This window comes from Centroberyx affinis, unplaced genomic scaffold (assembly GCF_046629955.1).
Source record: "Centroberyx affinis isolate AG114_WGS23_722 - 3 ecotype Tasmania unplaced genomic scaffold, CSIRO-AGI_Caff_v1 ptg001129l_1, whole genome shotgun sequence".
Taxonomy (NCBI): Eukaryota; Metazoa; Chordata; class Actinopteri; order Beryciformes; family Berycidae; genus Centroberyx; species Centroberyx affinis.
In genome coordinates, this window is record NW_027279668.1 from 509,035 (window position 1) to 524,085 (window position 15,051).

General features: G+C 42.8%; 2 protein-coding genes across 3 annotated transcripts; one reads left to right on the forward strand and one right to left on the reverse strand.

Annotated features, from left to right (window-relative positions):
- Position 1: 1 nt before the first annotated feature.
- On the reverse strand, positions 2 to 10,529 carry vdac3 (voltage-dependent anion channel 3). Of its 2 annotated transcripts, XM_071523895.1 has the most exons (11): positions 10,456 to 10,529; positions 6,883 to 7,004; positions 5,102 to 5,173; positions 4,809 to 4,858; positions 4,229 to 4,231; positions 3,515 to 3,667; positions 3,229 to 3,281; positions 2,779 to 3,006; positions 1,976 to 2,126; positions 1,293 to 1,350; positions 2 to 1,167 (listed from the first exon to the last, which is right to left on the reverse strand). In XM_071523895.1, the coding sequence occupies exons 2-11, from the start codon at positions 6,998 to 7,000 to the stop codon at positions 1,076 to 1,078; spliced, it is 978 nt and encodes a 325-aa protein (XP_071379996.1). In that variant the 5' UTR covers positions 7,001 to 7,004; positions 10,456 to 10,529; the 3' UTR covers positions 2 to 1,075. The 2 variants fall into 2 exon arrangements, with proteins under 2 accessions (XP_071379996.1, XP_071379995.1); XM_071523894.1 differs by lacking the exon at positions 4,229 to 4,231.
- A 2,025-nt stretch (positions 10,530 to 12,554) lies between these two features.
- enkd1 (enkurin domain containing 1) lies at positions 12,555 to 14,764 on the forward strand. The gene is made up of 7 exons (XM_071523910.1): positions 12,555 to 12,639; positions 12,987 to 13,214; positions 13,472 to 13,644; positions 13,729 to 13,884; positions 14,040 to 14,176; positions 14,349 to 14,482; positions 14,604 to 14,764. Exons 1-7 carry the CDS (start codon positions 12,555 to 12,557, stop codon positions 14,762 to 14,764), a joined length of 1,074 nt encoding a protein of 357 aa, XP_071380011.1.
- The last annotated feature ends 287 nt before the right edge of the window (positions 14,765 to 15,051 follow it).

The following is a 15,051-nucleotide window of genomic DNA, read 5'->3' on the forward strand; positions in this document are numbered from 1 at the left end:
GGACAGAACAGTGTTTGACATTCTTTATTCCATGAATTCAATAAAATCAGTTTGAGGTCTTAACTGCTGACTATCTTCCCTATTCAAAGCACAGCACAGACAAAGTGAAATGGTAGTGGTGAAGGTCTAACAGGTACAGGACACAAAAAGAGACAAGACAAAGAGATGACAGGGAGTTCCTAATTGCCATTGGCCAAAACAGGACCAGAAAAATAGAGATCTTTAGGCAACTGAGGGAACACAGTTTGTATCGTGTTGTTGAGGTTGAGCGGTGGAATCGAAATCAGTCAACTCATATGAGAAGTAAATAGTCCCTCTTTGTCTTTTCTGCTTAGTACTCTTTCGCTACTTTTATTGCATCAGTTTACAGTCACTGTACTTGTCAATGTGACAATGAAAAGTCAAAATAAAAACTTAACACTTCCCTCTGGCTTTGAGAGCATGCACCAAGAAAACACAACATAACAAAACAAGCATCCTCTATTAATCTCATTAGCTTGAAAAATCAAAAGTAGATCCAATACATGATCTGAGGGAAAATGAGCTGACCACACAGTCAAACTAAGAAGGTGCTTCAAACCTCATCTCATAAAGAATGATGTGTCTGAGGGACCAGGACAAATGCTCGACCGCCAATGGGGTGCACTTTGTCTGGTCAAACTGGTCAAAAGTAGCACATTATCTGGAGAAGAGGATGTTTTGTAGGAATTGCCTGTTGACTGCTGTCATTTTGCTGTACTGTGATAAATACTTAAAAGTTGGTATCGCTGTGGAACCTCTAAATGATGTAGAACCTAAAAACAACCAGGATAAATGACTCTTGATTCCTTTTTGATTACAGTACTGGAGGTCTTGGAGGGTGCTAAGGGTTGTAGGGTTAAGGCCAAAGAATGTGTGTGTGTGTGTGTGTGTGTATTTGTGCGTGCATGTGTGTGTGTGTGTGTGTGGGACTCAGAAGGGAGATGTGTTAAAGTGTTGTTGAGTAGACTTTTGAGGTGTTGTCACATTTGGGCTCTTTACTTTTCCCTCTCCCATGTTGTTTTCCTCTTTCCCGCTCCGTCTCCCCCCTGAATCCTTACGCCTCCAGCTCGAAGCCCATGCCGACCTTGTGCCCACCAGTGTTGAAGTTCTTCCCGTCGATCAGAGCTGAGAGAGTCAGCTTCACTCCTGCAGGGAGAGAGAGAGCGTCAGAATATGATTCAGTTGCCGTAGCTCACTGTGCCCACGCTCTCCTAGCTGTTGTTACGGAAACATGCGGCAAGAAGAGGACAAGGAATCGGTGATGAGCTTACCTGGCCTCAGGGTTTGTGTGTAACCAACTCCAACGAGGCAGGCGTTGTTGACTTTGGTCTGTGAGGAGAAACACAGGAACGTGGACAGGTTAAGATAATCATGTGTGCAGCATCAGTAAAAGTAAATACACAGTCATTAATATAAGATGCAGTTTTGAGACTGAATTAAAAAGTAACCATCAACTATTAGATTATAACATTATTTTAACTCAGTAAACAAAAAACAGTCAGTCAACAACCAACAATATTTTCCTCCAACAGGGAAGTCTAGACTGTTTCAGAGCCAGCCACTGATTTTAGTGACATTTGACAGTATTCAATAAAATCATCAACATCACAAATAAAATTTCATGACTTTTCCAAACCATTTCTCGCTTTCATAATTTTTATAACTTCTCTAGGCCTGGAAAATACTATTTTAAAATTCCATGACTTGTCCATGTTTTCCAGGAGTGTAGGGACCTTGCACATATACAGTATATTGATACAGCCGTCTGTAAGGCTTGTAGTTGTCTAGTCCAATGTTTCTCAACGTGGGGTCCGGGGACCACCAGGGGTCCTTGAGGGGGTTCCAGGTACCATTATTTTATTATTTCAGAATTAGAGAATGTAGAAGAATCATGGAATTCTGGACAAATGATTAATGATGTTACTTGTGTCTATGAGTTGAAGCCAGTACTTACAGACAGGGAGGTATCCTTATCCAGCTGGTATTTGGCTCCAATTCCAAAGCGTGTGTTGTTGCTGCCGGCCGTCCAGGCCAGATTTACCGCCGTCTCCAAGTTGCCGTTCACTTTTTGGTAAATGGAGCCACCGAACTCTGTGCCGTCGTTACTGAAATAAAGCACCAGAACACCAATACAGCGAGGTGAGAACTGAGAAAAAGTGCAGAAAGAACAAAATCGACCTTGGTGGCAGTCGAGTTTAGACTGAACTTTATGATTCCTCTTTATAATTCCTCTTCTCTCACTGTCCAAAAAATAGAAACAAAATCCACTGGACTTGGATTGAAGAGTTGAAGACGTTTCACCACTAATCTGAGAGTCTTCATCATTTTTACTGAGTGGTGGGGAATTCCCAGGCATTTCACCTCTGTGGGTGATTCACACCACGATGTCACGTGAGAGTAACTGAGGTCACATGATCCCCACCACTCAGTAGAACTGATGAAGCTTCAGTCCAGTGGATTTTGTTTTTATTTTTTGGACATCTTACTACCTGGATGACTGATATGAATCTACACACAGACACACTTCTCTCATTGCTGCTCTTGTTCCATACATTGCTTCCCTGTCCTGCCTCTGTATATGTATGTGATGTAGTATATGATGTACTGTATATATAGTATGTATATGATGTAGTGTGGTATATAGTGATGTAGTATGGTATATGACATGTATATGGTATGTGAAGCCCTTTGAGGCATGCTTGTGGTAAAGGGCTATATAAATAAACTTGACTCTCTTGCCACAGTTGCAGTACTCACACACTGGTGTGAAGCTGGAAGTCTCCGGCCTTGTATCCCAGGGCGAAGTTGTTCTGGGTCAATTTAGATTTGGCAGTGTCAAAAGCCAGCTGGTAGCCGGCCAGCCAGCCCTCGTAGCCCAGCACAGCGGCCGCGTGGACCGTGGGACCGGCCATGTCGAAGTCCAGGTCGCAGCCCACGTTGACAAAGTCACGCTTGTAGCCGGTCTTCAGCTTGGCACTCTTCTTGCTACAGAAGGAATGGTAAGGGAAGGAAGGAGGGAAGTGAAAATCAGTTAGACAGCAGAGGTAATGTCTTAGTCTTGCATTACTATTATATTATCTTCTATATTGATTGATTAATCTATTCCCCTCATTGCCCACGTCATTGAAACTTTAATATTAAACTTTAACATTGACAGGATATGAATATGAATATGAATATGAATCATATGAACAGGGTGGATCTTACCCAGTGTTGGGCACAAATGACGTGTCCAGACCCAGCTTCAAGCCTTGAGTGAGCTACAGACAGACAACAGACAGGGGAAACAGACCATGAGATAATAGTTGATATGAAAAAGTATGCATTGATATATTTTTAATGTCATATACACATCTAAATAGAAAAGTATCCTATTTTGGGTTGATTTGCTTAACTGTTATCTGTCAAATAATAATAATAAAATCCTAATGTATTTTCCTCAAGTGCACACAATGTGATTTTTAAAAAATACAAATGTGTTTTTTTTACTCACCTGGTCCTCCATGGTGATTTCTGTGGTCAGAGTATTGTCTGTGTTCCATTTCTGGTTGAAGCTGAGGCCCAGCTCCTTCACTTTGTACTTGGTCTCCAGGTGGCCTCCTGACTTCCCCGTGTCTGTGTTGTTGGAGCCGGAGGTGGCAAACTCCTAAGGGAAGGAGGGGGGGATGGAGGGAGAGAGGGAAGAGAGAAGGAAAATAAGGGGGGAGGGGAAGCAGAAAGGCACATGAGTGACAATAACAGAGCCATATTAAGAGAGCACAGCTGTGGAAATTAGAGGGAGAGAAGGAGCGAAAACTATTTAGTGAGAGAAAAGAAGAAATAGAGGAAGAACAGACAAGCATCACTTCTGCACATTTCCTTTGCCACACAATCCCTCTCAGGTTTGTATGAGAAATATAACTTTAGGAGTAAAAGTTACTCTTCTGAGAATGACAGGAATGATGGAGAGATGAGTGGGGAAGGAAAATAGGGAAAATATAGGCAGAACTGTTTGTAACTGGGTGAGGGAGAGGCTGCTTCTGACTCTATTAAGGCTGTAGCAGTAGAGGGAAGGAAGTCAGTTGGAGGAGCTACAGCTGCAAAGAAATGTTGGGAAGAAAGCCTGCATCACATATACACACACACACAAACACAACTGGTATCACTGGCTTACCCTGCAGTGCACCTGTATTTAATCACAGCCGCACACACACACACACACTCTTACCATCTGAGAGGAACGTCCAAAGAGGAAGCAGAAAAAAAGACAGAAAAGAGAGAAAGTTAGGGAGAACCACACCACATTTTTCACATTTGCCAATTTATCCGCTCACTGGGAAAAATGAAAAGCAAAGTGCTAAAGAAAACAGAAGCTGTATCCTGTGAGTTTGGACACTGACGGAATACATTTATAAATGTTTTGAATGAGGTTTGAGCTTTGTGGCATGTGGGAGATCCTGTACTCAAGCACTCATTATGGTTTTACCATGGCAACGGGTCTGCAGCAACAGAGACACACTGCAAGTGTGGAGCTAACTGAATACTTAGTGAAATGAAGTGCTTTTCTCCTCCATGATACAGCACACTGCCTGAGGGAAAGGAGGATGAAACTCGTTGGACAGACACTGGTACTCTGCTGAGTGTGTGTTAGACCGAGTATATGTCAGGCAGAAAACACACATCGGCATGGACTGCTGCCAGGCGGTGAGTCAGCCATCTGATCTACACCGCAGAGCCCTGAGAGAGAGGTCTGGACATGAAACTTAAAGACATCAGGCTTGCAAAGAGGACAGAGCTGTTGTACTTACAACTCCACTCTGGGACTTGGTCTTCAGGTCCAGTTTCACAACTCCAAAGCCTGGAGAGAAAAGAAATGGAGGAAGGATGGAAAAGGATGGAAGCTTTCATGTTGCACAGTATGATTCCAAAACAGCTGCAGCAACAATAAATATTCTGCATTTTAAACTGCACAGATCAAACAAAAAATATGACTCCTACTTCAGCACTGCTTCATTCCAAAATCAATAACAGAGGAAATGAGATAGCAAGTCTAGCAACAGTTCTGCATATATGCATGCTTTAAGAGAATTTGCTGACGTACCATAGCCCTTGTTGAAGATATCTTTGGCAGATTTCCCCAGGTCTGAGTATGCAGGAGGGACAGCCATTGTGCCTGTGGAAACAGACATGCAGGTAAAGCTTTCGAAATGTCTTCACAGGGAATAAACACACACATACACAAGCACACACACGCGGATTTCACTGCATCACCCTGACTTATGTGGTTAAGCGGCGTTTAGCAAAATGCTACAACAGATGCTAGAAACAAATACCAGCTGAATGTTGCTTGAGAACACAAGGAGCGCTGCACCTAAGAGAAAGCTGAGGATTGCAATGGCACTCCTGAAGACACACACACACACACACACACACATCAGGTCGTCAAAGCAGCATCTAAAGTATATGCTCACACACAAAGCATTGCTCCTAGTCTTTATTTCTTTATTTTTTCTGTTTTATAACACAGTAAACATGAGGTCACTCAGTTACATTGGATGATGTACATAGGAGTTGGTAGTCATAGAATGGTACACTTTCAGCTCCTAGTCTTTCCAACAAATATTTGCAGACCAACAGAAGGCCTTAGCCAATGCAGATGGAGCAAAATCACCTCAGCTGGAACACACTGGCCATCTGGAGGGGGCCTTACCCTGATATACGGCTTCTCTCCTCCCCCTGCCTTTCCACTTTAACCCTATTGATTTCCTGGCTGCAGTCCATTAGCAAGCAGCAAAAGTTGTTAAACTAATGGGACTGATTCTGTAGAAGGGACGGACTAGAAATGTTCCAGACCATGGTGAGTTAAATATTCTAAAATACCACACAGCCATCCAATAAATGAATGCTGCTGCATGCCTGGATCTATTTACTGTTAATAGCATCCCTAATATGCTACCAGCATTGTGAAGAGAAAGAGAATATGTAAAATATGTGAAGAAATACATAAGCCATGGCAGTAGCTCTGCTATGCCACTACATGCTACAATGCTAACATAAGCAGAAGTAGGTTTGGTTAGTCAGCAACTACTGCACACACCACTGCACCGCACCGGGCTTTTTACTGTCATCAGGGTCCCCTGGGTCACTGCATGGAGCTCTGTTAGTGAGGGAGCACACACACACTCTTGTGTGAGTGCAGATGTGTGTGTGTATGTGTGCACGTGCATGTGCACATGAGTTTTGTGAAGGTGACTTTGCAGGAGCATTCAGAATATCTAACATTCACTGATAACCTGAAAACACGATTCCTGACCCTTGCTCACTGGTTAGTGCTGTTGCCTCACAGCAAGAAGGTCATGGGTTTGAATCTCAACAACTGTGTGGAGTTTGCATGTTTTCCCCGTGTTCGCGTGGGTTTCCTCCGGGTGCTGTGGTTTCCTCCCACAGTCCAAAATTGAAGACTCTACATTGCCCATAGGCATGAGTGTGTTTGTGTGTATTATGGTATATGATGTAGTAAACAATGTATATGAAGTATGTATATGACCTAGTATAGGATGTATATGATGTGTATATATATATATGTAGTATGGTGTATGACATGTATATGATAGTATGTGAAGCCCTTTGAGACTTGACTGTGATAAAGGGCTGTATAAATAAACTAGATTAGATTAGCCCTTACTATTCGCTCCCCTTCCTTCCTTTGCCTCTCTCCCCTCCTTGATGATAACCACAGATACGTTCACACTTCTCTCACCTGTCACATCCTCTCTGCTAAAGATGGAGACAAGACTCTGCCAAGGACAACGGAGCCAAAGCTCAATCCCGGGACCCTGATGACACGTCATGTCTTCACCCACCAATCCCCGCCCCACTCACCATGTCCCTTGGGTGCGTGGTGCTCACATGTCACACAGTGGTCTTTGTTCTCTGCCTGCTTGCCTTTTCCTGTCCTGTCCTCCTGCTGCACCACGCTCTGCACTCCTTTCTCTGCCATGACTCTTCAGACGAGGGAAGTGCAAGGAGGGACAATAGAAACTTTGGCAAGCAGTCTTACACTGTTTTCATCACAAAGGGTGTACAATATGCAGGCTTGTCTGCTTCGGCATAAGTAGTCTTTGCCTTGTGTGAATATGTGCAGTGTGGAGTACTGCAACTGTCGTGAATATTAGCTTGTCTTCAGAGCGTCTAGTCAGCTGGTCTGCTAGCTACACAGTAACCTGGCCAACTATTGCATCATATTATCTGTGCAATGGCCAGCAGTTGGTGAACACATGTACATTGTGCACAACATGTGAACATGATAAAGCCTGTACACGGCCCCTGTGTGGCACTGGCTGGTGGTGTTTTAACCAAAGAACACTGATTAGCTGCATTTACAACAAACAATGTATGGGCCAGAAAATGATGATCTGGTAAAACAGACCCGTCCTACAAGGGAACAGAAAACACAACAGCACCACATGGACTGGCCTCATTCTAAACACACACACTGCTCATAGCCTGAGCTTAGCAAAGCCTTTACAAGCCATCATATAGGCAAGCATCAGTCCACAGGCCTTACATGATCTTTATTCTCTTTTTATGCATTTTAATTCTTTATTTGTTATCTCTTATTATACACTTATTCATCTTATCCTGTATTTCTTATCTTGTCTTTTTATACCTTGTGTAAAGCACTTTGAATTGCCTTTGTGTACGAAATGTGCTATATAAATAAACTTGCCTTGCCTTGCCTTAAAAACACTTTAAAAAGCCTATAATGTCACATGATGTCATTTGTCTTTCATTCTCTCACCTAATAGGCTAGTGGAGCGTAGCACCAGTTATACCTGTAGTCTCCCTCCAGAGTTGCCTTTTTAAAATGTCTTATCCACGTTCAGAGTGGGTGTAGTGGTTGCGATCCCCATCTTCCTCACACACAATCACCTTACCATGAGTCAAGTTAAGTGTCAAGCAGTCATGTCCTCTCTGTTGTTCAGTTTTGAGACACTAATCAACTGTCTGCCAGCTGATCTGAGCGGGCATTTTGCTGACGTTGTGCAATTCCTGGACTGTTTTTGTCAGTTCACTCCACCTCACTCCCCTCCACCCCCCAACAGACAAATCCCCACACACCCTACCTCCTTCTCACCTCCTTCCCCGGTCCATTTTTGACCTCTTCCATCCTGACTTCTTTACCCAGTCTCCAAACCCAGTTCTATATTTAGCCCAGGTGAACCTGACACTAAAACACATGTGACTCGTGTTTCAAAATGGGTGCTCTTCCCCCTTCCACTTACTAAAACCCCTATGAAAACAGATTTATTTATTGTACCTCCAGACTGTAGTTATATGGAAACACACACACACACTTACTGAAACCTCCAGCCCAATCACACACACTCCTCTGCCCCTCACCCCGACACTCTCTTGGGCCGCAACCAGATGACAACATTCACCAAGGTCCAGGGTCAAAATGACACCCATAAATCAACCAAATACGTGACAGGAAAACAGCTACCACACAAACAACAAGATGGCGGTTGAGGTTGTCTATAGCAACACAACCTGAAGAATCAAACAAAGAGAAATAATTTACCAGACAGTGTCCTTAAAACAGCACAGTCTCAGCTTTGGTAGTTTTTCCGATTGATATGCATGTTAGTCTAAGAAGAGCTAACTACTGTTTTATGTACTGTACTTACAGTCTATTAGCCTAAACCCATAATTGTCACCTGTGTAAATGAGCAGTTCAGTACCATGGACCATGAAAAGCTCCTATAATATTTTGTGAACAGTTTTCAGCTCATATTGTTCATGTAGTCCAGACCTAACCTTCAAAATCAGGCATAGCTGTTAATACACTATATATACAGTACACAACAAATTTCCCAGTGTTAGTGAGTGTTGATTTTTCAGTGACGATTATGTTGAGTTGAGCAGTGTTAATAGGAGAGTTTGTCCTCTTATAGAGCCGATATGGCTTTAGGGCAGCTGTTCAGAACTATGTAAAAGTGTTAAATTAACTATGATAGGTGTGGGCTTGATAAACGCTGGCATAATGTGGATTTTACACTCTGAGTTAAATAAACACTGACAATTTTTGCTGTGCACTAGGCCTATATAAAGCATTCACGATAGACCCATCATTAATGAATGGATAATGCACAACCATAAAGTTTTTTTTAAGCTATAAAATTACGTGAACAGGCATTTAAACCACGTTGGCCAACCCTCCTGATAAAGTGAAACCAAGGCCAGTGTGTGGCATATAGCAGGAGGAATGTGTGAGTGTGAGATAAGGTCAAGAGCAGTCAGGTTACACCAAGACAATTTATAGCCTGAATCTACAGTGCATAGGCTGGGAATGCATTCTCTCCATAGTATGACTTGCTCAGCACGAGGTTCACGGGCAATTTTCCAATGGACTTCAAGGTTTATGATGAGAAAAGTCACTATCGTGGCAACACCTGTTCACCAGTGGACTTGGGCCTATTAATACATTTCAGCGCCTGTTGTATTCACATTGCCTCATCATATTAATAAGAGACTTAAACTCTAAAACAGTGCGACCACTACCGCCATAAGATTCAGCCCTGGCCTGATTTCAGAACTTTGGATAGCGACTTTTTTTTTGATTCCCTTAAAAATGTCAAAGCCAAAGGGCTTCAGTCAAAACAAATAACCTTTCACTTTAAACTCTTTTCCCAAACCGACCTTGCCATTTGCGAATTAATGCGCATGGTGTCGATAATACATTGGGTCTAACAACTATGAGCAGATTATCTAATTACCCCCTATACGCTATTACATCGAAGGCAGCGTGCGTAAAGGTGACGGTGTCAAAAAATGACGGACGAATTTAGCTGCTCATGGACCTTGTGCTTCTACACACCCAACCAGGTGACTATTTTAACAAGATGAATGGCTTCAGGTCGCCCTCTGATGAGTGTTTTTATGAGCGTTTTTATTTGCCAGATGCGTCCACTGGTTTCAATTGTTCTTACGTCAGTAAGGCCTCTTTTGTCTCCTGTGTGTCCAACACTAAAACTACGAATATAACTTTTCATACAGGAACTCGCTTTTTTAACATCATGCAATCTGGGCATTGTACAGCAATGGCAATTATACTTCTTTATGTGATTTACAGAGGATATCGAGATTCCTGTCCCGTGTAGACAACAATCACCAAATTTGGCCAAAAGACCCCCCTAAATCTGGATTAATGTTAATTCAGTTATCAGTTGTGAATGTCACTGAGCTAAAGGGCCATACGGGCCTGGACTGGCATTGTAGCCCTGACAGACTCGCCTACTGCAGACTTTCACTCCCACCCTTTATGTGTGACTCCCATCTCATTAACAGTCAAACAACCCCGTGTCAACTACAGTGTCATTGCCATGCAGTTAGACCCTCATAAGTAAATAAGTTTGGGAGAACAAGATTTAGTAAAAGTCACGTATTGCCTACCTTTATTTGTGGGGCGATGCGCGGAGTTTCACAACGTTGTTTCGCGCAATGGGGCACCGTGAAGGAGAAAGCAGAGACTGACAGACTGGGCAGGCGCAGCTCTGTACGCCGAGGGCGGGGCCGTTGTGTAATTGACATTGAGCAGAATACTGCCCATATATTTTGTGTGTTGGTCAGTAAATCCTAAATCTTGTCAATGTCAACACCCTAATGGAAAAAGCGAAATAATAGGCATGTTCCTACAGAGACTTGAACTGTGTCTTTGGTAGGCCTACTCAGTATTTTTAGTGCTTTATAGTATTTTATCTGTTCTATATAATATCCTTTTAAAAAAAAACATTATGGGATTAGGTACTATGCGTCATAGTCTTTTTTTCGTGAGGGCTGGACAACTGAAAATGTCAAAAACAAAGAATGACCAAAGGAAAATACCTACCGTTAGAAAACTGAAACCCCTATTGTTCATGTTTGTTTAAACTGATAGGCTGCTGTAACCTAAGCTATAAAAGTTGTTTGAATTGAATTGGTTGATGACGGCGACATCTGAAAAAAATGTGACGTTGCATTTAAGCGTCACATTTTTATGATATTTGGGACTAGAGGCAGGTTGTGCAGCACTGTGGAAATGCATTTATTTTGGTGTAATAAGACTATTTCACCGCTCGAGGGCAATGGCCTGCCGCTGGCAGTATAACCACAGGATTAGAGTAGAAATAGGCCTACTAGAATGGCAGAAGGAGTTCTGGCATAAGGAAACAGCCTTGCTTAACAACCAAGTAAATTATTGAGCTGTTTTGACTGAGCCTGATCCTTCAAATTAGTAAACTGTAACTATCTAAACAAAGGTCCTATAGCCAAAATTTTCTGTGGAGGCCCCCTTTTGAGACGAATTCTACCCACCATCAAGCAATAAAGACTGAGTAAAAATGTAGTGTTTAAAGCACTGTATTTATTTATTTATTTTTTTTACAAGATACATCACATGAATATCAAAATAAAATGTAATATACAAAAGTGAATGTGGCTCTCTCCTCTTGTGTAGACATGATCCTAAAACGAGGGCTTTCAAGGGGGCCTCAGCCAATAAGATCAATCTCTTGCTTTTCACAGCATTTCTGTAGCCTGTTTGTTGTTGTTGTTTTTGGCATTCCCCTTTCTATTTAGTTCTTATGAATGATTTTTGACATTTCGGTTTAGTTCTGAGTATGAATTCTCTTGAAACGAGGAGGGCAAGACTTGAGATGATGTCAGACAAATCTAGTCTATTCTAGTCTAGTTTCTAGTTTATGGGTGACTGCTCGGCTGTGTGGACAGGGTGGCCGTCGGGCTAGGGTGTTTTTACACCGATATGGACTTATGTAATTGCACTTCGATGAAATAAATCTCATTTAGTGTAAAACCTAAAACCAATAGGAGTCTAAAACAGTCTACAATTCTATCACAAAGCCTAGTGCATTTCTGCTCACAAAAGACAAGAGCTATAAACGCATGTCGAGTCGAAGGCAATTTTATTTCTAGAAATATCCAACATTGGTACCATAGGTCAAATGCCTATTGAATTGGATTTCCTTTCTATCAACTGTAATTCTATGTGTGGCTACACCGTTGTCATGGTGAAGAATATGACAAATGTTGTTGATACTTCGGCGTCATCAATCTGCGTGGACAAAGTCCTCAATTGATTATACACAAGATATTTTCAGAGGTAAATTAGTTAGTAAATGTAAATATAGCATACAATTGCTTTCGCAAACTTGTTGCAATTTTGTATTTTCACGAGGTGGAAATTTTTTGTCGGGTGGTAACGTTGGCGCATGAGCGCAACAACAGAGCGGGATCTCTCGTCGAGATTATCTAAATTTAACGCTAGTTAACAAGAGCCATAGCGCAAGTTAACTAGTAAACAAAGGGGAATACGGTCGGTGCTAGCCATATACTCTCAGGAAATTGCTAATTATTTACTATCTTGGTAGAAATATTAGTTAAGTAAATATTCAGCTCAGTCATTGTGTGGAAATTCCGTCTATTCATCTGTTTGTTTAGATTGTTAGCTGGTATCGTAACTGTCAATTTCTCATGGTTAATTTAAGCAGCTTCTGATGAGCGAAGGACCTTCAAGGATATCTGGGCCAATCCCCCCGGATCCCTCTCTTTTCCCCGAGTACTACAGACGACCTGTCTCTGGTAAGGTGCAGCGGTGCTTTGGACTGTTAATCTGCTCTAAGAAGAACCATTGTTATCCGTGTTGTTATTGGAGTGTCTCTGTCTGGGTCAGTTGTGTATCAGACATACTGAGGAGTAACATGGCACTACACACTCTTCATTTAAAAATGAACGTTTTATAGTAAAGTGAAATTTACAATATCTACAATATTTTTTTTTAACCGGAGGTGTCCCAATCCCTCACTCCTATGAAATCAGTTTATTACAGTAACATCTTCTTTACTGTATGTGTTTGAACACTTGGAGACCTCTTTGTTTTGTGAAGTATGCATTAGCTACACATTTCTTAGTCATCTTTCTTCCTCCAGCCCGTGGCCGTTTGGAGGGAAACACTGATGGGACTTTGGCCCTGCTGTCAGGGCCGCTCGCCCCGGACCCTGTGTTGTACCCCGGCTGCTACAGTTCTCGTACCCCTCCCCTTCCCCCCCGCATCAGCCCTAATGCCACCCACATCCTGGAACGAGGACAGAGAGGGGTAGTGGGGGCACTACTCAAACTAGACGGGGTCTCCATCACCCCTAATACCCCTAAACAAAGTAAGTGCAACTGACTTGTTAATGCTGACATCAGGTTTAATCATCTCTGTATAGCTGCTCTTAAAAGTCTTGAAGGATGGATTGAGTGTATCCCCCTGTTGAGTGCTGAGCATCTAGTAATATTATTATTATAATAATCTTTGTTTTTAACAACATAGTTGCACTCATAGAAAGTCATCCACCTTGTATTATCTCCTCCATCACTCATGTAGCCTGAAAAAGTAATTTAGACAACTTTTGTGACCCTTGCCCCTCAGAACAGCTGGTGCATGACTACGGAAAAGAGAATGTGCGTCGGCTCAGGGAGATCCAGAGGCGCTGCAAAGAGCAGGAGGCTGAGAGAGCACAATCCCGCCCTGTTCCAGTCAAAGCTCTCTGGACCTCCCCGAAATACCAGGATATCCCATCCAGGGTTATGGCCCAGCTACAGGTGAGGGTTGTGTCTGCGAAACATGGAAGTCCTTGAGTGATTTCCTCCGGTTTTCTTCTAATCCAGTCTCTCCCCTTCATGCAGGAGCCTGCCCCATCTATTAAGCCACATTGTCAAAACTTTCTGAGGGCCCACTCTAACTACGGGTCTGCTGCCCCGCTCAGACAACATTGCAACGCCTCTCCCTCTGCTTTGCGACGCCCAGCCTCCTGCAATTCTACACAGGACCAGAACCTGCAGGTGAGTATAGCCAATGGATGTTTACTTACAGATACACATTGACATAAACACACAGTAAGATGTAGGATGTTGATTTGAGCACTGGCAAAGAAATCACCTAGCACACTATGAGTTGCATTAGCTCCATACAGTTCTGTCTGTGGATACAGTTACAGGTTCAAGGCAAGAGCGTGGACTTTATAAGCTATAATGCACGGGCTGCAGGAAAGACTGTGCTGCGTCGGTCCCAGTCACTGACAAACCTCAAAGAAAAGCCTGTGCCCAGCGCAGTCAAGGGACAAGTGCCTCAGTAGTGAGTATTCCTATACTGCATTCATAACCAGCTGCCAAATAATGTAAAAGTAGCCAATTTGGAAGGAACACATGATTTTTCACTACAGGCTGATTTTTTTTTTAATCCCCTCTCTTAACTACTGTTGTTCTTCTCTGTTCTCTCTCTCACCGACACTCAAACACACACACAGTCTTGAGGAAAGGAAAGAACAGTGGCGTAAGGAGGAGGAGGAGAAGAGGAACGCACCTGATCCGACCGTCCCAGCCGGTCACACCCTGATGTCAGAGAGGGAGAGACAGGATACGCTGCAGTCCCTTAAAGAGTGTATGCCTCTACAGAGAGCCTTACGCCTTACATGAATCATGACAGCGTTAAATGAGAGGAAGACCTGTTGAGTAATCATTCATTGGCCTCTCTGACTCTGTTCTGTCCCGTTTCTCCTCAGCCCACCGGTCGCTGGTGAGGGAGCTGCTGTCTCTGCCGGTCAGAGCAGACACTCTGAGTGTTCGATCACGTCGCGCTCAACTTGATCGCAGACTCTCTGAAATGGAGGAGGCCATCAAGATCTTCTCCAGGGACAAAGTATATATCAAAACAGATTCCTAACACAGGCAGACCTGGGTCTTGTACAAACACCTGTTGAATCCTTTTTGTTTTGTAGTCGTTTTATATAACATTACCTTGAGGTTTGTACATAGCTTATGTATTATCTTGCATAAGGCCAACTGTTCAGGCTACTGAGAGCTAACTACTGCTACTGAATATGTAACCTTCCCTTAGAGGAAAAATGTACTGTAAACCAAACAGTAAACCATGAGGTCCCTGAACTGTTCAGAATGAGATCAACATTACTGAAGTATCATTGGTTGAGATGTGATTTGTTTTTCTTTGTC

Bases quoted from the DNA above. Each gene is read 5' to 3' on its own strand.
- vdac3 (XM_071523895.1), bottom strand. From the start codon at position 7,000: ATGGCAGAGAAAGGAGTGCAGAGCGTGGTGCAGCAGGAGGACAGGACA. The intron at 3,007-3,228 runs GTAAGATCCACC...TTCCTTCTGTAG, and splicing joins TCATTTGTGCCCAACACTGG to CAAGAAGAGTGCCAAGCTGA. The intron at 1,351-1,975 runs GTAAGTACTGGC...TTCTCCTCACAG, and splicing joins ATAAGGATACCTCCCTGTCT to ACCAAAGTCAACAACGCCTG.
- enkd1 (XM_071523910.1), top strand. From the start codon at position 12,555: ATGAGCGAAGGACCTTCAAGGATATCTGGGCCAATCCCCCCGGATCCC. The intron at 13,215-13,471 runs GTAAGTGCAACT...CTTGCCCCTCAG, and splicing joins CCCTAATACCCCTAAACAAA to AACAGCTGGTGCATGACTAC. The intron at 13,645-13,728 runs GTGAGGGTTGTG...CCCTTCATGCAG, and splicing joins GGGTTATGGCCCAGCTACAG to GAGCCTGCCCCATCTATTAA.